Here is a 25741-nt window from a genome sequence, read left to right on the forward strand (position 1 = left end):
TAAATGTATGTAATTATTTGACCTAAAACGTCTTCCACTACTAACTACTAACCTTCTTTTCTGCTAACTTATTTTTATTGTTTGTATCCCATTATCATGTTCTATCTATTGTCTTTATTTTAACATATATACACATATATAATTTTATATATATATATATATATATATATATATATATATATATATATATATATATATATATATATATATATATATATATATATATATATATATATATATATATATATATATACACACAGGGGCGCCGAAAAGGGGGGGTAAAGGAGACGGATTCTAGGGGCCCATGATGGAGGGGGGCCCAGAGAGGCCCCTAATGATGATGATATTATAATACAGGGGGCCCTGTAAAGATTCTTTTCATGGGGCCCAAAATCCCTAGCGGCGCCCCGGTATATACATACTGTATATGTCTAGCATTAAAAGATTACAGTTGGTACAAAATGCGGCCGCTAGACTTTTGACAAGAACAACAAAGTTTGATCATATTACGCCTATACTGTATATACCTTTTATATCAGTGGTTCTTAACCTGGGTTCGATCAAACCCTAGGGGTTCGGTGAGTTGGCCTCAGGGGTTCGGCGGAGCCTCCGCCACGGAGGTCAAGACACGCCCGACTCATCGTGTAAATAAAAACTTCTCCCTATCGGCGTATTATGTATACGGCAACCACAGAAGTCACACTGATTTGCAGGTGTGTTATTTGTTGTGAGTTCATGCTCTGTGTTGGTTTTGTTCTTTGAAAAAGGGGATGTTCATGCACGGTTCATTTTGTGCACCAGTAAAAAAAACATAACTTTGTCTTGAATTTGAAATAAAAAACATTAGATTTTTCACTAAAGAAGGGTTCGGTGAATGCGCATATGAAACTGGTGGGGTTCGGTACCTCCATCAAGGTTAAGAACCACTGCTTTATATACATATACCTATACTGTATATACCTTTGTATACATATATACATATACCAATACTGTATATACCTTTATATACATATACCTATACTGTATATACCTTTATATACATATACCTATACTGTATATACATATACTGTATATACATATACCTATACTGGCTCACCTGCACTGGCTTCCTGTGCACTTAAGATGTGACTTTAAGGTTTTACTACTTACGTATAAAATACTACACGGTCTAGCTCAGGGGTCACCAACGCGGTACCCGCGGGCACCAGGTAGCCCGTAAGGACCAGATGAGTAGCCCGCTGGCCTGTTCTAAAAATAGCTCAAATAGCAGCACTTACCAGTGAGCTGCCTCTATTTTTTAAATTGTATGTATTTACTAGCAAGCTAGTCTCGCTTTGCTCGACATTTTTAATTCTAAGAGAGACAAAACTCAAATAGAATTTGAAAATCCAAGAAAATATTTTAAAGACTTGGTCTTCACTTGTTTAAATAAATTCATTAATTGTTTTACTTTGCTTCTTATAACTTTCAGAAAGACAATTTTAGAGAAAAAATACAACCTTAAAAATGATTTTAGGATTTTTAAACACATATACCTTTTTACCTTTTAAATTCCTTCCTCTTCTTTCCTGACAATTTAAATCAATGTTCAAGTAAAAAAAAATGTTTATTGTAAAGAATAATAAATACATTTTAATTTATTCTTCATTTTAGCTTCTGTTTTTTCAATGAAGAATATTTGTGAAATATTTCTTCAAACTTATTATGATTAAAATTCAAAAAAATTATTATGGCAAATCTAGAAAATCGGTAGAATCACATTTAAATCTTATTTCAAAGTCTTTTGAATTTCTTTTAAAATTTTTGTTCTGAAAAATATAGAAGAAATAATGATTTTTCTTTGTTAGAAATATAGCTTGGTCCAATTTGTTATATATTCTAACAAAGTGCAGATTGGATTTTAACCTATTTAAAACATGTCATCAAAATTCTAAAATTAATCTTAATCAGGAAAAATTACTAATGATGTTCCATAAATTATTTTTGAAATTTTTTCAAAAAGATTCGAATTAGCTAGTTTTTCTCTTCTTTTTTTCGGTTGAATTTTAAATTTTAAGGAGTCGAAATTGGAGATAAACTATGTTTCAAAATTTAATTGTCATTTTTTTTCGTGTTTTCTCCTCTTTTAAACCGTTCAATTAAGTGTAAATATCATTAATTATTAATAATAACATAGAGTTAAAGGTAAATTGAGCAAATTGGCTATTTCTGGCAATTTATTTAAGTGTGTATCAAACTGGTAGCCCTTCGCATTAATCAGTACCCAAGAAGTAGCTCTTGGTTTCAAAAAGGTTGGTGACCCCTGGTCTAGCTCCATCCTATCTTGCTGACTGTATTGTACCATATGTCCCGGCAAGAAATCTGCGTTCAAAGAACTCCGGCTTATTAGTGATTCCCAGAGCCCCCCAAAAAGTCTGCGGGCTATAGAGCATTTTCTATTTGGACTCCAGTACTCTGGAATGCCCTCCCGGTAACAGTTAGAGATGCTACCTCAGTAGAAGCATTTAAGTCCCATCTTAAAACTCATTTGTATACTCTAGCCTTTGAATAGACCCCCCTTTTAGACTAGTTGAGCTGCCGTTTCTTTTCTGCACAGGTTCGGTGGCCACGGATGAAGCGCTGGCTGTCCAAAGTCGGGACCCGGGGTGGACTGTGCATCGGTTGGGGACGTCTGCGCTGCTGACCTGTCTCCGCTCGGGATGGTCTCCTGCTGGCCCCACTATGGACTGGACTCTCACTAGTATGTTAGATCCACTATGGACTGGACTCTCACAATATTATGCTAGATCTACTCAACGTCCATTGCACCTCCAAGGTTTCTCATTGTCCCATTGGGTTGAGTTTTTTCTTGCCCTGATGTGGGATCTGAGCCGAGGATGTCGTTGTGGCTTGTGCAGCCCTTTGAGACACTCGTGATTTAGAGCTATATAAGTAAACATTGATTGATTGATTGATATAACAATGGTGGGACCAAGTCATTGTTTTGCAAGTCATAAGTAAGTCTAAAGTCTTTGCCCTCAAGTATCGAGTCAAGTCACGAGTCAAGACAGGCAAGTCTCGAGTCAAGTCCAAAGTCAAGACTGAAAAGTCTCAAGTCAAGTCCCAAGTCCTGCATTTTGAGTTTTGAGTCCTTTCAAGTCCTTTTAACCGGAGACTAATATATTTACACAGATTGTGTATGCTTTTAAAACGCTGTATTTATTTATTAAAACAAGTGCATTTGAAATTGCAGGAAAAAAAATAGTGCTGACATTGCACTTCATAAAAGCACTATTTACCAGTCATTTTAAACATTTAACTCATTCCTTTACAGAATAAACACATTGGAAAAACAAGTGCAACTGTACTTATTGGCACAAAAGTGTTAACATTGTATTTCCATGGCATATTGCATTTTAACTAGTTCCACAGCAGTTTCTATTCTGTTCTTACCTTATCTCATGGATCTCATCTCATACTGTATGTTTGTTGATGTGTGCGTACATGTGAAAAACATAACAAATACGTGAACATAACAATGAATTGAGTTGTACTTTTTACATGTCAGGGCCCTATGCTGCATTTTATTTGCAAAAGACCAAATTGGCCAAGAGTCTGTCAGTCATTTGTGCACAATGGGGGTGTAGTATGATGCCACCATGGCTGTTGGGAGGTAAACCATAGACATCTTATAAGGGTACGCAGCATTGAGCGCTACTGCCTACTGGCGCTGACGATACACGGGGCCGCCATCTTGGAGTGGTGATCCGCTCCACTCAGTGTAATTCATTTGGCAGGAGCAATGAACTGTCAGTGCATTTAATTCATCTTACCTCACTGAATACCACTGATTTTCACGCGTTTTTTTGTCATACGTGTAGCTATGATAAAGGACACATGTTTTGGCGTGTTTTATTATTCATAGTTTGCTTAACAGTAATAGAATATTCTTATATGCTATAAGTGACCACTGACCAGACGTCCGAGATCAAAACTGGGAATATAATTTCAGAGAAGGGGGAAAAAACAGTCAGCTATTTTTAAGTTGAAGAAACAATATGATTAGGTTATATATACATGCGTATATCCTACATAAACAATGTATGAATACATTAGATATCTATATATCTTAGGGACCTATAGACTGTATCTCGGTTGCTGCAGCAGCAGAGAGTTTATTCTGTCTTGACACTTTGTATTGATATTTTGTTACTACATTCTTCCCTTAAAGGATCATGTTTACAGTGATTGTTTTATATGTATTTTTTATGTATGTCGCTTTGGATAAAAGCGTCTGCCAAATACTTAAACATAAACATATATAAACACCTGAAAGTCTTTATATCAGCTAAAACCACCAATCTGTTTCACTGGATTCAGAATAAAACCAAATTATGTCTTACCCAACAATGTTAGTATTTGAATATTCTTACTTGAAGACTTATTCCTGGTTACAATTATACTGTTAAGAAAGTATTGTCTTATACTTTGCCAAAAATGAGAATGCATCATAATCAGTGGCGGCTGGTGAATTTTGTTTTAGGTGGGGCTGAAAGTTTGTAAACCAAACCCCTGTAGGGGGGCCATCCTCCCCCAGAAGATTTCTCTGTGATTTTCACATACAAATGAAGCATTCTGGTGCATTCTGACAAAATAGAACATTTCATAGGTTTGCAGAGAACTATATACAATATGCACACTGAAGGCATGATGCCACCATAGGTTTGCAGAGAACTATATGTTATTCAAGTATGACATTTTTAAGCGTATTTAATTTCATTGACAAGCAATTCTATTATGGTCATACTTTTGTTTGCTAGCGGCTACGATTTCAGTACTATTAAAGATCTTTGCTCCTTCTCAACTGTGTGGTAATATTCTTTTCACAAAATACAACTAATTGTACAAATCCTGTTTCCATATGAGTTGGGAAATTGTGTTAGATGTAAATATAAACGGAATACAATCACTTGCAAATCATTTTCAACCCATATTCAGTTGAATATGCTACAAAGGCAACATATTTGATGTTCAAACTGATAAACATTTTTTGTTGTTGCAAATAATCATTAACTTTAGAAATTGATGCAAGCAACACGTGACAAAGAAGTTGGGAAAGGTGGCAATAAATACTGATAAAGTTGAAGAATGCTCATCAAACACTTATTTGGAACATCCCACAGGTGAACAGGAAAATTGGGAACAGGTGGGTGCCATGATTGGGTATAAAAGTAGATTCCATGAAATGCTCAGTCACTCACAAACAAGGATGGGGCGAGGGTCACCACTTTGTCAACAAATGCGTGAGCAAATTGTTGAACAGTCTAAGAAAAAACATTCTCAACCAGCTATTGCAAGGAATTTAGGGATTTCGCCATCTACGCTCCGTAATATCATCAAAGGGTTCAGAGAATCTGGAAAAATCACTACACGTAAGCAGCTAAGCCCGTGACCTTCGATCCCTCAGGCTGTACTGCATCAACAAGCGACATCACTGTGTAAAGGATATCACCACGTGGGCTCACGAACACTTCAGAAACCCACTGTCAGTAACTACAGTTGGTTGCTACACCTGTAAGTGCAAGTTAAAACTCTCCTATGCAAGGCGAAAACCGTTTATCAACAACACCCAGAAACGCCGTCGGCTTCGCTGGGCCTGAGCTCATCTAAGATGAACTGATTCAAAGTGGAAAAGTGTTCTGTGGTCTGACGAGTCCACATTTCAAATTGTTTTTGGAAACTGTGGACGTCGTGTCCTCCGGACCAAAGAGGAAAAGAACCATCCGGATTGTTATAGGCGCAAAGTGTAAAAGCCAGCATCTGTGATGGTATGGGGGTGTATCAGTGCCCAAGACATGGGTAACTTACACATCTGTGAAGGCACCATTAATGCTGAAAGGTACATACAGGTTTTGGAGCAACATATGTTGCCATCCAAACAACGTTACCATGGACGCCCCTGCTTATTTCAGCAAGACAATGCCAAGCCACGTGTTACATCAACGTGGCTTCATAGTAAAAGAGTGCGGGTACTAGACTGGCCTGCCTGTAGTCCAGACCTGTCTCCCATTGAAAATGTGTGGCACATTATGAAGCCTAAAATACCACAACGGAGACCCCCGGACTGTTGAACGACTTAAGCTGTACATCAAGCAAGAATGGGAAAGAATTCCACCTGAGAAGCTTCAAAAATGTGTCTCCTCAGTTCCCAAACGTTTACTGAGTGTTGTTAAAAGGAAAGGCCATGTAACACAGTGGTGAACATGCCGTTTCCCAACTACTTTGTTACGTGTTGCAGCCATGAAATTCTAAGTTATTATTTGCAAAAAAAAAAAAGGTTGAGTTTGAACATCAAATATCTTGTCTTTGTAGTGCATTCAATTGAATATGGGTTGAAAATTATTTGCAAATCATTGTATTCCGTTTATATTTACATCTAACACAATTTCCCAACTCATATGGAAACAGGGTTTGTACGTTAATGTTAAATCTTACTTGTGAAAAGTAATCCCCCGATTCCTATTTTCAACAGTCCGCTCATTTGAGCAGGAAAACATCTTTGTTTTCTACCTGTCAACTGTCAGTTTAGCATCTTTGTTTTCTACCCGTCAACTGTCAGTTTAGGCTGCTCTCCGGCTCCTCATCACCACTTCAAGATGGCGGCCCAATTTCTCGCGTCACAGCAGCCAATGCTGCCTCTACTTATAAGATGTCTATGAGGTAAACAACCAGCAGTATGTCGGAAAGCTAGCTAAAACGGTACGCATATGAAGTGCAGTGGACGCAACGGATTGCCGTGTTTGCAATAACGTTACAACGTTAGCAGTGAGTTTACAGCCTCACTGATTTAACTACACAGCGAATAAAAGTTACGTTACTTAGCCAATAAACGTTAGCTTACATTCAAAACTTACCGTTCTTTGTGCAACTTCAAATGTCACCCACATCTGCGGTCCTCTCCAAGGTTTCTCATAGTCATTCATATTGACATCCCATTGGGTTGTGAGTTTTTCCTTGCCCTTATGTGGGCTCTGAACCGAGGATGTCGTTGTGGCTGGTGCAGCCCTTTGAGACACTTGTGATTTAGAGCTATATAAATAAACATTGATTGATTGATTGATTGAGATCTAGTCGTAGACTTAGATTGGTCAGATTTAGTCGTAGGTTTAGATTGGTCAGATCCAGTCTTAGACTTAGATTGGTCAGATATACACTACCGTTCAAAAGTTTGGGGTCACATTGAAATGTCCTTATTTTTGAAGGAAAAGCACTGTACTTTTCAATGAAGATAACTTTAAACTAGTCTTAACTTTAAAGAAGTACACTCTATACATTGCTAATGTGGTAAATGACTATTCTAGCTGCAAATGTCTGGTTTTTGGTGCAATATCTACATAGGTGTATAGAGTCCCATTTCCAGCAACTATCACTCCAGTGTTCTAATGGTACAATGTTTTTGCTCATTGGCTCAGAAGGCTAATTGATGATTAGAAAACCCTTGTGCAATCATGTTCACACATCTGAAAACAGTTTAGCTCGTTACAGAAGCTACAAAACTGACCTTCCTTTGAGCAGATTGAGTTTCTGGAGCATCACATTTGTGGGGTCAATTAAACGCTCAAAATGGCCAGAAAAAGAGAACTTTCATCTGAAACTCCACAGTCTATTCTTGTTCTTAGAAATGAAGGCTATTCCACAAAAATGTTTGGGTGACCCCAAACTTTTGAACGGTAGTGTAATCTTAGTCTTAGATTGGTTAGATCTAGTCCAGATGCTCATAGACTTAGATTGGTCAGATCTAGTATTTGACTTATATTGGTCAGATGTAGTATTTGACTTACATTGGTCAGATCTTGTTTTATACTTATATTGGTCAGATCTAGTCGTAGACTTAGATTGATCAGATCTTGTCTTATACTTAAATTGGTCAGATTTAGTCGTAGACTTAGATTGGTCAGATCTAGTCGTAGACTTAGATTGGACAGATTTAGTCGTAGACTTAGATTGGTCTTATCCAGTCTTAGACTTAGATTGGTCACTCAGATCAAGTTTCTGACTTAGATTAGTCAGATCTAGTCTTAGGCTTAGATTGGTCAGATCTAATCATAGACTTAGATTGGTCAGATCCAGTCTTTCATTTAGATTGGTCAGATATAATCTTAGATTTAGATTTGATTTAGTATTTGACTTATATTGGTCAGATCTAGTTTTAGACTTATATTGGTCAGATTTAGTATTTGACTTAGATTGGTCAGATCTCGTCTTACACTTATACTAGTCAGATCTAGTCATAGACTTAGATTGGTCAGATCTCGTCTTATACTTAAATTGGTCACATCTAGTCGTAGATTTAGATTGGTCAGATCTAGTCGTAGACTTAGATTGGTCAGATCCAGTCTTAGAATTAGATTTGTCACTCAGATCAAGTTTTTGACTTAGATTGGTCAGATCTAGTCGTTGACTTAGATTGGTCAGATATAATCTTAGTCTTAGATTGGTCAGATCTAGTTTTAGACTTATATTGGTCAGATCTAGTATTCGACTTGCGTTGGTCAGATCTCGTCTCATACTTATATTGGTCAGATCTAGTCGTAGACTTAGATTGGTCAGATCCAGTCTTAGACTTAGATTGGTCACTCAGATCAAGTCTTTGACTTAGATTGGTCATATCTAGTCTTAGATTGGTCAGATCTATTCTTTGACTTAGATTGGTCAGATATAATTTTAGTCTTAGATTGGTCACATCTATACTTAGATTGGTCAGATCTAGTCCAGATGCTCATAGACTTAGATTGGTCAGATCTAGTTTTTGACTCAGATTGGTCAGATCTAGTCTTAGACTTATATTGGTCAGATCGAGTATTTTACTTACATTGGTCACATCTAGTCTTAGACTGGTCACATCTAGACTTAGACTTATATTGGTCAGATATAGTATTTGACTTAGATTGGTCAGATCTAGTCTTAGACTTAGATTGGTCACATCTAGACTTACACTTAAATTGGTCAGATCTATTTCAGATGCTCATAGATTTAGATTGGTCAGATCTAGTCAAGATGCTCAGAGACTTAGATTGGTCAGATCTAGTCCAGATGCTCATAGACAGTGCTGGACATACTGGGAACATCTCTTCAGTTTTTGTGGTCATTGCTGGACAGTCCTGGAACATCTCTTCAGTTTTATCCACGTCTCCTACAAGACATTCTTTATCTGGGACATGAAATATCACAAGTATTTTGTCATGTTTGCAAAATGGAACACTTCATTTGGTTTCATCTTCAACTTAGTACCAACTTAATAGTTTTCACAAATTAAAACAAAACTCAAGTTCACAAAACTTGAAGAAATTGATTGAAAAATGTTGCAACAATTTTTTAAAGTTGCATCAAAGTAAAACATTTTAACTTCTATATATTTTATTTAAGTGTGGTGTACTTAAAGGCCTACTGAAACCCACTACTACTGACCACGCAGTCTGATAGTTTATATATCAATGATGAAATCTTAACATTGCAACACATGCCAATACGGCCGGGTTAACTTATAAAGTGCAATTTTAAATTTCCCGGCAAACTTCCGGCTGAAAACGTTTCGATATGACGACGTTTGCGCGTGACGTCAACCGTTGAAGCGGAAGTATTCAGAGCCCATTGAATTTAATACAAAAAGCTCTGTTTTCATCTAAAAATTCCACAGTATTCTGGACATCTGTGTTGGTGAATCTTTTGCAATTTGTTTAATGAACAATGGAGACTGCAATGAAGAAAGTTGTAGGTGGGATCGGTGTATTAGTGACGGACTACAGCAACACAACCAGGAGGACTTTGAGGATAGCAGACACGCTAGCCGAACAACCTCACCTTGACTTCCTCCGTCTCCGGGCCGCCGACCGCATCGGTGATCGGGTGAAGTCCTTCGTCGTACCGTCGATCGCTGGAACGCAGGTGAGCACGGGTCGTGATGAGCAGATGAGAGCTGGCGTAAGTGCAGAGCTAATGTTTTTAGCATAGCTCTGTCAAGGTTCCGTAGCTAAGTTAGCTTAAATGGCTTCGTTAGCAACAGCATTGCTAAGCTTCGCCGAGCTGGAAAGCATTAACCGTGTAGTTACATGTCCAGAGTTTGGTAGTATTGTTGATCTTCTGTCTATCCTTCCAGTCAGGGGCGTATTTGTTTTGTTTCTATATGCAGTTAAGCCCGATGCTATCACATTAGCTCAGTAGCTAAAGTGCTTCACCGATGTATTGTCGTGGAGATAAAAGTCACTGTGAATGTCCATTTCGCGTTCTCGACTCTCATTTTCAAGAGGATATAGTATCCGAGGTGGTTTAAAATACAAATCGGTGATCCACAATAGAAAAAGGAGAGAGTGTGGAATCCAATGAACCCTTGTACCTAAGTTACGATCAGAGCGAAAAAAGATATGTCCTGCACTGCACGCTAGTCCTTCACTTTCACTTTCCTCATCCACAAATCTTTTATCCTCGCTCAAATTAATGGGATAATCGTCGCTTTCTCGGTCCGAATCTCTCTCGCTGCATTGAAAACAATAGGAAAATGTGAGCAGCCCTTCCTCCGGTGACGTCACGCTACTTCCGGTAGGGGCAAGGCTTTTTTTTAATCAGAGACCAAAAGTTGCGAACTTTATCGTCGTTCTTCTATACTAAATCCTTTCAGCAAAAATATGGCAATATCGCGAAATGATCAAGTATGACACATAGAATGGATCTGCTATCCCCGTTCAAATAAAAAAAATTCATTTCAGTAGGCCTTTAATTTGCTGTCTTCTCTCATTTTTCTCCAACTTAATTTTTGGACAATTTTTTGAAAATGTTACTTAATTGTGTTGCATCTTCAACTTATCACCAACCTAATTATACAAATCATTAAAAAATTAAAAAACAGTGATATAACTTGGTACATTTTAGGCTAACTGTTAGCATGTTAACATTCATGTTTATTAAACCTAATATTGTTGCATCTTCAACTTATCACCAACTTAATTATACAAAGATTTAACTAATTAAAAAACAGTGATATAACTTGGTACATTTTATGCTAACTGTTTGCATGCTAACATTCATGTTTATTAAACATCATTTTATTGCATCTTCAATTTATCACCAATTTAATTATACAAAGTTTTAACTAATTAAAAAACAGTGTGATATCACTTGGTACAATTTATGCTAACTGTTAGCATGTTAACATTCATGTTTATTAAACATAATTTTGTTGCATCTTCAACTTATCACCAACTTAATCATACAAAGTTTTAACAAATTAAAAAACAGAGTGCTATAATTAGATACATTTTAAGCTAACTGTTAGCATGCTAACATTCATGTGTATTAAACCGAATTTTGTTGCATCTTCAACTTATCACCAACTAAATTATACAAAGTTTTAACAAACTTAAAAAAAACAGAGTGATATAACTTGATACATTTTATGCTAACTGTTGGCAGGCTAACATTCATTTTTAATAAACCCAATTTTGTTGCATATTCACTTATCACCAAATTTAATTGTACAAAGTTTTAACAAATTCAAAAAACAGAAAGTTCACAAAACTTGTAAAAATTGATTGGAAAATGTTTCAAAAGTAACATTTGTGAACTTATATAAACTTATATTATTTAGGTGTGGCGTACTTAATTTGCTGTCTTCTTTCACTTTTGTCCAACTTAATTTTTGGACAGTTTGTGTTTTTAACGCTGTAGCTATGAAAATGTTCCATTTCTACTAAATAATTCACCAAATGATCCGGCCCGGAAGCAAAGGAGTTGCCAGTAGTGCTAACAACACGTGTTGAAAGAAGAAGTGGTCCTGAGAAGGGGACAGAAGCACATATTAAGTACACAAGTAGACCATGTCACCCCACCTTTTACAACCACCACTAAAAATGCTTTTCAGCCATGAGTTAAAAAGTAACCTTTATTTACTTCAGGTTAGCCAAAGTGTAAAATGTTAGCATTTACAGTAGCTCCATGAAGGCTACAAAGGAGCACGATGTTGTTGACAACATTGCTGGTTCTGATGGTGGGACTCACTGCTTCTGGTCGTCATGGATACGTTCCCACCTGGCAGGTACTCAGGTTCTTGTCGTCATGGATACGTTCCCACCTGGCAGGTACTTACAGGTTCTGGTCGCCATGGATACGTTCCCACCTGGCAGGTAACTGCTGACTGTCTCAGCTCAACCAGCTGACGTCGTCGTTGTCGCCCTCGTCCTCGTCCTCGTCAAACAGCGGCGGACATCCCTTCAGGCTCTGCGGGAGCAGAATCGACCGCTAATCAACCACCGTCAGGTCTGCCGGCACTTTGACAAAGAAGGTGAGAAACACCACTGACTTGAAGAAAGAACTGGTGGTAAATGAGGAAGGGAACTGAGGTTTGTAATCAAAGTATCACATTTGTTCCTAGTATCTGGAAATGTGCTAACGTGTGTTTATAAATGCTAATATTTCAACTAATATAATAATAACTAATAACAATAATAATAACTACTAATAATAATGATAATAACTAATCATAATTACTACTACTACTACTACTAATAATAATTAATAATAATAACTAATAGTAATAACAACTAATGAAGTGAAGTGAATTATATTTATATAGCGCTTTTCTCTAGTGACTCAAAGCGCTTTACATAGTGAAACCCAATATCTAAGTTACATTTATACCAGTGTGGGTGGCACTGGGAGCAGGTGGGTAAAGCATCTCGCCCAAGGACACAACGGCAGTGACTAAGATGGCAGAAGTGGGGATCGAACCTAGAACCCTCAAGTTGCTGGCACGGCCGCTCTACCAACCGAGCTATATATAATAATAACTTATAATAATAACAATAACTAATAATAATAATAATAACTAATACTAATAATAACAATAACTAATAATAACAATAACTAATACTACTACTAATGATAACTAATACAAATAACTAATAATAATAATTAAACTAATAATAATACAAACTAATAATAATAATAATAACTAATGATAATAATAATAATAATAATAACTAATGATAATAATAATAATAACTAATGATAATAATAACAACTAATAATAACCACTATCTTGTCCAGTTTTTACATTTCCGAGCACCATTTGCGAGTATCATCTAGTAGATTTTGTATGCAGTTGCCATTCCAAGAAGTAGTCTTTGCCATTAAACTGAATAGTTTTTGTCGAGTCCTACAAAATGTTGACTTCCTGTGTGCTGCTGAAAAAAAGAGTCATTTTGCACTTGACACACGTGAAGGGTAAAAGTGGTTCCATCACGGTGGCGCAAAAGAGGATTTGAAAGAAGAAAAAATGGTTGGAGACTTTCCAGACCTGCTCGTCTTCCTCTTCCTGCAGAACGTGTTTGTCATGAGCCTTCTTCTGGGAACGAGTCTGTGCTCCGTTTTCCTTTGGACGGTCGTCTGTCAGACTGAGACGGCAGAAAAGATACCTCTGACAAAAATGCAAACTTTTTGTAAATATCTATTATAAATAGAATCAAAAAGTGGTATTTTGAAATTTCGGGAAAAGTGGGAATTTGTAAAAAAATAAAATTCTAACTATTGTTGTCCCTTCTAAGAGGAAAGTTTTGAAGGGGGAATGGTCGGAATGAAGACTGCAAAAACTTTCCCCCAAGAGATGAAAATTCCTGAAATGTCTTTGATTTTGGAAAAAAGCTAGTTTTATTCTTCAAGGTGAGTGGAAGGTGTGGAGAGTGGAACGGTTCCCATTGGGTGAGAAATGTGGGAGATATGCCTGTTTGGAAAGTGGCCCATTCACAAAATGTCTCGGAAAACCAGGAATTCTGGGTAGTCTGGGATATTTTTTTAAACCTTTTTTTGGGTAAGCGCACAATTCCCGGTCAAGCTGGACATTTTATTACCTGAACGATTCCGAACGAATGAAAACTTTGTGCGGTGGACTTTTGTGGAAAAATAATAATAATAAATGGATGCATTTTTGGTGTAGAATAAAAAAAAAGTAAATACTTGGACATTCACACAATAGTTATGACTATTGGGTGAATACTTGGACATTTACACAATAATCATGATTATTATGTGAATACTTGGACATTCACACATTAATCAGGATTATTGTGTGAATACTTGAACATTCACAGAATAATCATGACTATTGTGTGAATGATTGGACAGTCACACAATAATCATGATTATTGTGTGAATACTTGGACATTCACACAATAATCATGTTTATTGTGTGAATGCTTGGACATTCACACACTAATTATTACTATTGTGGGAATGCATGGACATTCACACAATAATTATGACTATTGTGGGAATGCATGGACATTCACACAATAATCATATTGTGTGAATGTCCAAGCATTTATGATTATTGTGTGAATGTCCAAGCATTCACACAATAATAATGATTATTGTGTGAATGCTTGGACATTCACAAACTAATCATGATTATTGTGTGAATGATTAGACATTCACACAATGTCCAATCATTCACACAATAATCCTGATTATTGTGTAAATATCCAAGTATTAAAATTAAAAATTAAAGTACCAATGATTGTCACACACACACTAGATGTGGTGAAATTTGTCCTCTGCATTTGTCCCATCCCCCTGGGGAGCAGTGGGCAGCAGCGGCGCCGCGCCCGGGAATCATTTTGGTGATTTAACCCCCAACTCCAACCCTTTGTTGCTGAGTGCCAAACAATAGTCATGATTATTGTGTGAATGTCCAAGTATTCACACAATATGATGATTGTGTGAATGTCCAAGTATTCACACAATAGTCATCATGATTATTGTGTGGATGATTGGACATTCACACAATAATCATATTGTGTGAATACTTGGATATTCACACAATAATCGTGATTATTGTGTGGATGCTGGGACATTCACTCAATAATCATGATTGTGTGAATGATTGGACATTCACACAATAATCACGATTAATAGTTTTGCCAAAATCCCCCAGCCCTGGTATTCATGTTTAAATAACTTTTCCTGCAAATGAACACGGCCTCCCAATATCACACCTCGGCCTCCTAGACCGCCAATGACCGGTAGGGGCCCTGAAAACCAAACCATAGGCGGTTGTCTGGTGAGCCCGCCTGTCAACAAAGATGGCTGCCTGACCCGAGACCATGAACAACACTACATAGAAGCCTAGGTGAGGACCCACCTCTGGTCTTCACCTAGGATGATTTGACCTTCTGGGTGTGGAGGTGGCTTGACAGGAATCCTCAAAGATTCCTGAGAGTCGGACTTTTTCGTTCTTGGCTGTGGTTTATCCACTTGTTCCTCCACGTCTGCCATTTTGTGCTCCTTGGACTCCGTGGGTGAAAGCGACCGTTTTCTTTCTAACTGGGCCCTTGGGCCGGACCCTGGTTCCTCACGCGTGTGGCCATGGTCCTTCTTTGTGTCACCAAGTGTCTCCACTCTTCGGTCTTCCCTCACAAGGACTTTCTCTCCCTCTTCCTGGCCCGACGACACCTCCTTCTTAGCGCTGTGGCCATCCTTGCCACTGAGCAGAGTCAGCGTCACGTTCTGGAAGGAATCACACAACCCTCATTTTCAAATGAATCACCTTTCTTCACAATTCTTAGTCGACTTTAGTAAACGTTTGGGCAGAATTTTATTAAACAAAATCAGTTTTCTTTTAAGTAATAAATACATTTATCAGAGCTGTTTCAGCTAGTTCATCATACAATTGGCACCCAATGTTATTAAAAAAGTATTGATTTTGAATCGAGAATCGATTCTGAATCGAATCCTTTCCCCCAAGAATCAAACAGAACCGAATGGTGTGGCGCCCAAAGATTCACAGTCCTAAGTGTTGCTCGCGTGTACATGGTATATCTCGTCTGCTTGGCTTTCAAAACGTCTATTTTTAATAAAAAAAATGAGGAATCCAGTTTTTGTCCTTCTTTCCCGGCATCTTACTGGTTCCGTTTTGTTTGTTTCGCTACTGCGAGATCTACTTCGCAGATATCTCTGCCCAAATCCAAACTTTGTGAGATTAATATAAATTACGGACTACAAGCCAGTACTTTGAGCCCTGCGGCTGATAAAACGGTGCAGCTAATTTATGGATTTTTTTTCCGCTGATGGCCATAGTACAAATAGATTAAAAAACAAACAAGGAAATACACTGAGAAGGTGTTTTATGGTTTGGGCTAAGACACCATCTTTTGGACGAGTTAGCTCATCACAGGTGCTGCAGCGTCCTTCCAAGTGCCGTTCCGTCTCCTAGCCATCCATAGCGTTTCTACTCATGTGGATTCTTCATTCACCGCTCCAGGCAACGTTTGTACTTGTTACAATACAACTGAAACAATTCTTACTTACTAAACCATCCCATGTGTGATGTCTGTAGGAGTGTTTTCATACATATTAATGTAATCAAGCTAGCATCACTAGCATTAGCTAATATGCTAAAACATTTACCAGTGTCTGTGTTAGTATTATTAACTTACAATGGCATTCTTTATGTATTGTTTCACTTTCACAAATTCCTCAGTAAATTTACCAAAACGTCACCGTGGAGTTATTGAGTCTGTTTAGGTGATTGGAGAGCTAGCTGGCGCAGCTAGTGGGTCCATGACTTCTGTTTTGTTTGATCAGCTGTTTTACTGCCGCGTTTTGAAACAATTAAGGTATGTAAATAAACATTTACAGAATATTTCTGCGTAAATAACTCATTTTACAACGAATATATCTGCGATTTATAGTCCTGTGCGGCTAATATATGGAAACATATTTTTTCTTCTAAAATGTATTGGGTAGGGGTTCATATACCGGTGCGATCCGTATTTTGGAAAATACGGTAAGTAAAGTGTAGCAGGCAGCAGCTCACACACTCTCATACTTTCTTTAACAATTCAGGAAGTAATGATGTCAGCCATCTTGAAAAATGTGTCAACTATAATCTATGTGAAGGAGTCCAGAATTATTTTATTTCCAATGTTGACAATACTTCAGGAGGAAACCTTAAAATGTATTAAATCCATAAAGTGTTATAAAATGGTATAAAATAGAGTAGATGAGTTATTGTGATGTAGAGAAATGTCATATTTTGACCAATTTTCCCATTTTAAAATAAAATGTTGATGCTCCACTTAGACACACGTAATAAAGGTGTTTGATGTTTTTTGATGATAGATTATTCACAACATCAAACATTATGTCACTACTGGACCCACCTACCTAAAAAAGAATGTTTGAACAACAATTGTCTTTGATGATATGAATGAGTTGGTGTTGGAATTTTTGGAATCGGTTGGCAAATGGTGATGTGGTAACAGAATTGAAAAGTGGTATTTCGGAAATTTGGGAATTTTGGGAAAACTGGGAATTTGTACAACAAAAAAAAATCTAACTTTTGTTGTCCCAACTAAGAGGAATGTTTTGACTGTGAAATGGTAGGAATTGGTTGAAAAATGTCGATTGTGAAAACTTTCCGGCAAGAGGTGAAAATTCCTGGAATTTTTTTGAACTCGGAAAAATGCTAGTTTGATTCTTCAAGGTGAGTGAACGGTGTTGAAAGTGGAATGGTTCCCATCGCGTGAGAAATGTGGGAGTTGTGCATATTTGGAAAATAGCCTATTTTCAATGGGGGAAAATGTGCCGGAAAACCAGGAATTCTGGGTAATCTGGGATATTTTTGAACAATTTTTTGGGTAAGCACACGATTCCCTTTCAAGGAGCGCAGACATTTTTTTAATTTAAATGTTCTCAAAATTTCACAAGGAAACCTTAGAATGTATCCATCAAGTGTTATAAAAGTGTATGAAATGGAGTAGAAGAGTTATTGTGATGTAGAGAAATGTCATATTTTGACCAATTTTACCATTTTGAAATAAAATGTTGATGCTCCTCTTAGACACGTAATAAAGGTGTTTGATGTTTTTTGATGATAAATTAATCACAGCATCAAACATGTCATTACTGGACCCACCTACCTAAAAAATAATGTTAAAAAAAACATTGTCCAGCTGTTTACTGACATATAATATTCATGTTTTACTAACTTTTACTGCAAATGAATATATCGGCCTCCTTGACTACTAATAACCCATATGGGTCGATCTATAGTTTATAGAGCCGACTGATGTGTGTAACTCTCACCTTAATAGTGTTGACAATCACACTGAGCACTGCGTGGCCAGTGTAAGATTGACCAGATTCAAAGTCTCCCCGCAAGGAATGAAACACTCCATTCATCACACGTTTCACCTGCAGGTCGATAACAGCTCAGTCAAAAGTGTCACCTGCGCGCTAACGTGTTTACGACCTCTGCTGCTGTGTCCACGGAAGTGTGCTGCTCAGGCCCTCTGGTCTCCAGGTGGCGCTCTCGTCTCTCTTGTGTCTCCTTGGCAGCCTCTTTCAGTGTCTCCAGCTCTTTGCACTTCACACAAGAGACACAAGAGGGAGACAGAGACTATGGGAAACATGCAAACGTGTGTACATTCAGGAATAAATTACATGTGCATGCTTTGTATGCATACATAAACACATGTCACATGCCAGAGCAGACTTATTTCACAGCGGAGAAGAGCTACTCCGGTTCAGCGGCTCCTCTTCCAAGCACACACACAGCCCTCATATCCCAATGTCCATCTGCTCCTTTGCCAATGTCAATGTGTTTTTTTTAAATGATTATCATTGTAGCAATTTGATTGTTAACGTTAAGGATTTTTGTGATTTCTGATCCTTTGTGAGGGCACCAAAGGGACTTGTGTCTATGTAAGTGTTGGCAGAGCAGCACATACAGGACAGTTGAGCTTGTTAATAAAGAGAAAGCTGATCCATTTAACCCTAACCCAATTTGATTGTTAAAGTTCAGGATTTTTGTGATTTCTGGTCATTTGTGAGGGCACCAAAGGGACTTGTGTCCATGTAAGTGTTGGCAGAGCAGCACATACAGGACAGTTCAGCGTGTTAATAAAGATAAAGCTGATCCATCTAACCCTAACCCAGTTTGATTGTTAAAGTTAAGGATTTTTGTGATTTCTGGTCGTTTGTGAAGGCACCAAAGGGACTTCTGTCTAAGTAAGTGTTGCCAGAGCAGCACATACAGGACAGTTCAGCGTGTTAATAAAGAGAAAGCTCATCCATCTAACCCTAACCTAATTTTACTGTTAAAGTTAAGGATTTTTGTGATTTCTGGTCGTTTGTGAGGGCACCCAATGGACTTGTGTCTGTGTAAGTGATGGCAAAGCAGCACATACAGGACAGTTCAGCTCGTTAATAAAACGAAAGCTCATCCATGTAACCTTACAACAATTTGATTGTTAAAGTTAAGGATGGAAGAGAAATATGGAAGTGGTAAAAATGGTATTGTTTGGAATTTCATTGTGATGCTAAAAAGGCAAACGCGTACCTTTTGGTGGAGCTCATGAAGTTTTTGCAGCAGATGATTTCTCTCCTCCTGAAGCTCAGCCATCTCTTTGTGGTGGTGTTCCCTGGCGGAGGTTAGGGCCTGTTCACACTTCACCTTGCACTTTTCCTCTAGTTCCGCTCGCAGCTGACGGGACTAAAAAAAAAAAAAACATCAAAAGTATTTTTCCCGATGAAATAGCCAATCCAGTATGTTCTAATGAAAGTTACAGCATTTGGAAAATGTTTGACTTTCTGCTGGGGTCAGGGGGAATACATCAACATGGCAATATATCGCAATACTTTACCCTCAATTCCCAACAATAAGTTGCTACTTTTTTCCTAGGCTTTGAACCATGCGGCTTATAAAATGGCGCGGCGATAAATGTTTAATTTTGCCTCAATTTTCACTCTAAGAGTGAGTGAAGAATGCACTACCTGATAAGTCAAAAAGAAAAAGAGATGATAAAAGTATTATCTGCTCACAGATGCTACCTGGTGGTTGTTTGAACATACTGCAACTGGTCCTGGGTAGTCCCACGTCACGTGCAAGAATCTCCTAGATATTTGGCAAAATCACAGGGGTACCTACTGGGTACCTACTGTACCTACTGATGGTCATCAAGCAAACTAACTGAGAAGGTGTTTTATTGTTTGTGCTACAGCGCCTTCTTTTTGGAGAAGTTCGCTCATTGCAGTTTCTGCAGTGTCCTTCCATTCAGTCCTTTGAACCGGAAGTAAAAGTGCTATTCAATCTTCTGGCCGTCCATAGCGTTTCAACTCGTATGGATTCTTCATTCATCGCTCCAAGTTTTACAATATAACTAAAATAATACTTACTCGCTAAACCGTCCCATGTGTGATGTCTGTAGGAGTGTTTTCATGCATATTTGTAGGTGCTATTGTAATGTAATGAAGCTAGCATTTTTAGCATTAGCTAGTATGCTAACACTTCTACCAGTTTCTATGTTAGTATTACTAACTTACAATGGCATTCTTTTTGTGTCGCTTCAGTCAAGTAAATTCCTCAGTAAATTCACCAAAACTTCACCGTGGATTTATTGAGTCTGTTTAGCAGATTGGAGAGCTAGATTGTGCAGCTAGTGAGTCCATGACCATGACTTCTGTTTTGTTTGATCAGCCCTTTTACTGCCGTGTTACAGACACTGTTGAGAAACAATTAAGATATGTAAATAAACATTTACAGAATATTTCTGTGTAAATAAAATTATGAGACAAAAAGCCCATAATTATTTCATTAAAAAGTTGAAATGATGAGATAAAAGGTAAAAAAAAAAAAAGGTTGAAATAATTAGGTATAAAGCCACAATTATTTGATAAAAAGTTGAAATTATGAGGTAAAAACTCAAAATTATGACAACAATCATGATTATGAGACAAAAAGTCAAAATTATGAGATATTTTAAATGTTTTATTATAGATGACTTACTAATAATAATAACACTTTTATGAGTTGGACCATTTTACCGCTAGAGTGGGATTTTGGAAAAAAAAACTCATAGTTGCAAAAATAATAACGCATCAAAATCAGTGTTATGAACTATTGACCGGTTAGAGGCTGTAATTATCTCATCTAAAGTATTTTTGTAAATTATGCATATTTTGTGTTTTTCTACCATAAACATTTCGTTTTTTTTAGTTTTTTTTAACAAAAAGCGCATAAAACATAAAAAAAATAATACAAATAATAAAAACTTTATATATATGGATAGATCTGAAACTGTTGAAGAATATAAAGTGTTGAAAGTTGAAAATAATATGTGACTTACTTTTAACACTTTTATGAGTTGGACCATTTTTCGGCTAGAGTGGGATAGTGTGAGTTTTTGGGGGAAAAACGGTCATAGTTGCAAAAATAATAATGCATCAAAATCAGTGTTATGAATTATTGACCTGTTAGAGCAGGGGTGGGCAATTAATTTTCACCGGGGGCCGCATGAGCAACCCGAGCACTGCTAGAGGGCCACACGACAATATTTCAATTAAATTTTGCTCAATATTATTTTTGATATACCGTAAGATAAATAATAATGATGATAATAATAATAATAATAATAATAATTTAATTTAACCTAACTTAACTTTATACAAAAGCAGATTGCTTTTGATGGTTTTATTTTTAACACTGTTTTACACAACACTTCCTGATGTATTATACAATGCAAAAATGTCCATTTCTGCACAGGGTTAATTTCTGTCACTTTATCCTGCATTATCCAACATTTTTCCCCGTCAGATTTGGACAACCATCTGTTGTTAAAAATAGTTTTTAATCATATTTATTTTATATTGTTTTTTATATTGGTTTTATATGTAATTGTTTTTTCTTTTTATTCAGTCATTGGTGGAGCTAAGGATAATATTTGAATATTGTTTTTAATATTGTTGTGCAGCACTTTGGAAACATTTTGTTGTTTAAATGTGCTATATAAATAAAGTGGATTGGATTGGATTGTCACACCTGCCAGCTTGTCCCATTTCAGTCCTAACATGTCCAAACACGCATTTACCTATGTGAACAAGTCATTACCTGTGGTTGTCTCTTTAATTGACTGCATGGCTGCCAGCTACTCCGTAATTTGAAAGTCGGCAGTTATCCCACGTAAGAATATGAGCAGCTGGGCGGTGTCACGTACATCGCAGATCTCATCCAATTAAAGCCAGCGAAAAACAGTCCATGTCTCTGGGCATATCAGCGCAACAGAGTCCAATAAGCACTCCTTAATAAACTCTCCGTCAGAAAACGCCTTACTTTTTCTGGCGCTTTTGTGAGAAATGACGAAACTTGTCCTGACGGCTGCATCTCTGGGGGTGTGAAATATGGCAAAAAGTCCTTGTTGGGTTTGCAGTTTTACCATCAACGCATCTGCCTCCCTTGCGCGCGCTTCATAAAACAGATTCCGGTATTTTCCCTCCTGCTTCGTCGTGTAGTGGCGATTCAAATGATATTCTTTAAACACAGCAAGCTGTGTACCACAAATTAAGCACACGGCTTTACCTTTAATTTCTGTAAAGAAATACTTGGCAGTCCATTTCTTGTTGAAAACACGCCATTCCTCATCAACTTTTCTCTTTTTAGCGTCTCATCACTTGTCTCTATGCACCTTCACTCACAGGTTCCCCCCGGACATACACTCATAAATAACACATTTCAAAATAAAAGCAGCACAGTTGTATTGCGCGCACAACATAGATGTTTTTTAAACTTTATTTTGTCATTTTTGATTGCGCCGTTCAATTCACTCACAATCGCGCATACGTCCACACGGAAGTAATACAAATAACGCTTTTCAAAACAAAAGCAGCACCGTTGTATTGCACACTCGACATAGATACTTTTTTAAATTTATTTTGTAATTTATGATTGGCCTCACGCGGGCCGGACAGGGATGCGCAAAGGGCCGGATGCGGCCCGCGGGCCGTAGAATGCCCAGGTCTGTGTTAGAGGCTGTAATTATCTCATCCAAAGTATTCCACTTTGCAACTTGTTAAATTATGCACATTTTGTGTTTTTCTATAATGAAAAAACGTTTTTTTGGGTTTTTTTTTAAAACAAGCATAAAACATAAAAAAAGAATACAAATATATAACAGCTTTAAATCTATGGATAGATCTGAAGCTGTTGAATAATTTAAAGTCTTGAAAGTTAAAAAAATAATAATATCTGACTTACTTGAAACACTTTTATGAGTTGAACCATTTTTATTCAAAACTGATTACATTTTCTTGTAATATTTACAAACCCCGTTTCCATATGAGTTGGGAATTTGTGTTGGATGTAAATATAAACGGAATACAATGATTTGCAAATCCTTTTCAACCCATATTCAATTAAATGCACTACAAAGACAAGATATATATCTTTCCCATTCTTGCTTGATGTACAGCTTAAGTTGTTCAACAGTCCGGGGTCTCCGTTGTGGTATTTTAGGCCTCATAATGCGCCACACATTTTCAATGGGAGACAGGTCTGGACTACAGGCAGGCCAGTCTAGTACCCACACTCTTTTACTATGAAGCCACGTTGATGTAACACGTGGCTTGCTGAAATAAGCAGGGGCGTCCATGGTAACGTTGCTTGGATGGCAACATATGTTGCTCCAAAACCTGTATGTACCTTTCAGCATTAATGGTGCCTTCACAGATGTGTAAGTTACCCATGTCTTGGGCACTAATACACCCCCATACCATCACAGATGCTGGCTTTTCAACTTTGCGCCTATAACAATCCGGATGGTTCTTTTCCTCTTTGGTCCGGAGGACACAACATCCACAGTTTCCAAAAACAATTTGAAATGTGGACTCGTCAGACCACAGAACACTTTTCCACTTTGTATCAGTCCATCTTAGATGAGCTCAGGCCCAGCGAAGCCGACGGCGTTTGTGGGTGTTGTTGATAAACGGTTTTCGCCTTGCAAAGGAGAGTTTTACCTTGCACTTACAGATGTAGCGACCAACTGTAGTTACTGACAGTGGGTTTCTGAAGTGTTCCTGAGCCCATGTGGTGATATCCTTTACACACTGATGTCGCTTGTTGATGCAGTACAGCCTGAGGGATCGGAGGTCACGGGCTTAGCTGCTTACGTGCAGTGATTTCTCCAGGATCTCTGAACCCTTTGATGATATTACGGACCGTAGATGGTGAAATCCCTAAATTCTTTGCAATAGCTGGTTGAGAAAGGTTTTTCTTAAACTGTTCAACAATTTGCTCACGCATTTGTTGACAAAATGGTGACCCTCGCTCCATTCTTGTTTGTGAATGACTGAGCATTTCATGGAATCTACTTTTATACCCAATCATGGCACCCACCTGTTCCCAATTTGCCTGTTCACCTGTGGGATGTTCCAAATAAGTGTTTGATGAGCATTCCTCAACTTTATCAGTGTTTATTGCCACCTTTCCCAACTTCTTTGTCACGTGTTGCTGGCATCAAATTCTAAAGTTAATGATTATTTGCAAAAAAAAAGTTTATCAGTTTGAACATCAAATATGTTGTCTTTGTAGCATATTCAACTGAATATGGGTTGAAAATGATTTGCAAATCATTGTATTCCGTTTATATTTACATTTAACACAATTTCCCAACTCATATGGAAACGGGGTTTGTTTATTCACTTATTTTTGGAACACATTCCTCTGCTCTGTACTGCAACCTCAGAAAAAACAGGAGAAGTTACCAAAGTCCTACTAAAACATTTGAAGCGCCGTGTGTAATGTTCCACATTTTCAAAGTTTTGGTGTTGCTTGCTAGCGTCATTTATTGAACAACAGGCCTCAACCTGCAGTCCACAGGTATCTCTTATGTGTGACTGCCACCTGCTAGTCACACTTGTCATTACACCATGTAACAAAGAAAATTGCTTCCAGGTCGGTAAGCACAAGCAGAATTAAGTGTTATAAGGCGCACTGTCCATTTTGAGAAAATTAAAAGATCTTAAGTGTGCCTTATATTCCAAAAAATAGGGTACTCACTGCTTCCAGATGACCTTTGTCATGGACTTCCTCCTCCCTGCGTCTTTGTTCCTCAGCAGAGTCGTGAGCGTGAGAACTTTCTTTCAGCTCTGAAAGCAACGCACAACACGGAGATATTGTCAATCATTCATTCATTCACTTTGCTGTGTGTTGTTGGAATCCAAGTAGAAGTTAAAAAAAAACATCTAATGAGATAAAATGTCAAAATGACAAAATAAAAAGTCGCAATTATGAGATAAAAAGTTGAAATGGCGTTCAAAGGTCGAAAGAATGAGATAGAAAGCCATAATTATTTGGTAGAGTCAAAATTATGAGGTAAAAAGTCAAAAACATTACAAAAATCATGATTATGATGTACAAAGTCGAAATTATGAGCTAGAAGCAAAAAAGTTAGATAAAAGGTCGAAATTATGACACAAAAAGTAAAAATGATGAGGTAAAATGTTTAATGAGATCAAAAGCCATAATTATTTGATAAAGTCAAAATTATAAGATAAAAAGTCAAAAACATGACATAAAAATCATGATTATGATGTACAAAGTCGAGATTATGAGATAAAAGGTTAAAAAATAAATAAAGGTCGAAATGATGAGATCAAAAGTCAAAGACATGACATAAAAATCATGATTATTATGTACAAACTCGAGATTACGAGATAAAAGGTTAAAAAAATAAATAAAAGGTCGTAATAATGAACTAAAAAGCCATAATTATTTGATAAAAACTCAAAATGATGAGGTAAAAAGTAAAAAACATGACCAAAATCATTATTATGATGTACAAAGTCGAAATTATGAAATAAAAGGTAAAAAATTAGATAAAATGTCAAAATAACGAGATAAAAAGCCATAATTATTTTCTAAAAAGTCATAATTATGAGATAA

General features: G+C 37.2%; 1 protein-coding gene across 2 annotated transcripts in view; it reads right to left on the bottom strand.

Annotated features, from left to right (window-relative positions):
* Window positions 1-11600: 11600 nt before the first annotated feature.
* fkbp15b (FKBP prolyl isomerase family member 15b) overlaps window positions 11601-25741 on the bottom strand; it is a 47202-nt gene continuing 33061 nt past the window's right edge. The window contains exons 22-28 of one of the 2 annotated variants that reach the window (XM_062025393.1): window positions 24857-24945; window positions 19367-19519; window positions 18278-18391; window positions 18112-18219; window positions 15167-15531; window positions 13328-13424; window positions 11601-12249 (exon numbers count right to left, since the gene is read on the bottom strand). In XM_062025393.1, the coding sequence (XP_061881377.1) occupies window positions 12172-12249; window positions 13328-13424; window positions 15167-15531; window positions 18112-18219; window positions 18278-18391; window positions 19367-19519; window positions 24857-24945 (1004 nt within the window). In that variant the 3' untranslated portion in view covers window positions 11601-12171. Of the gene's footprint in view, window positions 12300-13327; window positions 13425-15166; window positions 15532-18111; window positions 18220-18277; window positions 18392-19366; window positions 19520-24856; window positions 24946-25741 lie in introns of both variants that reach the window. The other variant, XM_062025394.1, reaches the window with a different exon arrangement.

This window comes from Entelurus aequoreus, linkage group LG17 (genome assembly GCF_033978785.1).
Source record: "Entelurus aequoreus isolate RoL-2023_Sb linkage group LG17, RoL_Eaeq_v1.1, whole genome shotgun sequence".
Lineage (NCBI taxonomy): Eukaryota > Metazoa > Chordata > Actinopteri > Syngnathiformes > Syngnathidae > Entelurus > Entelurus aequoreus.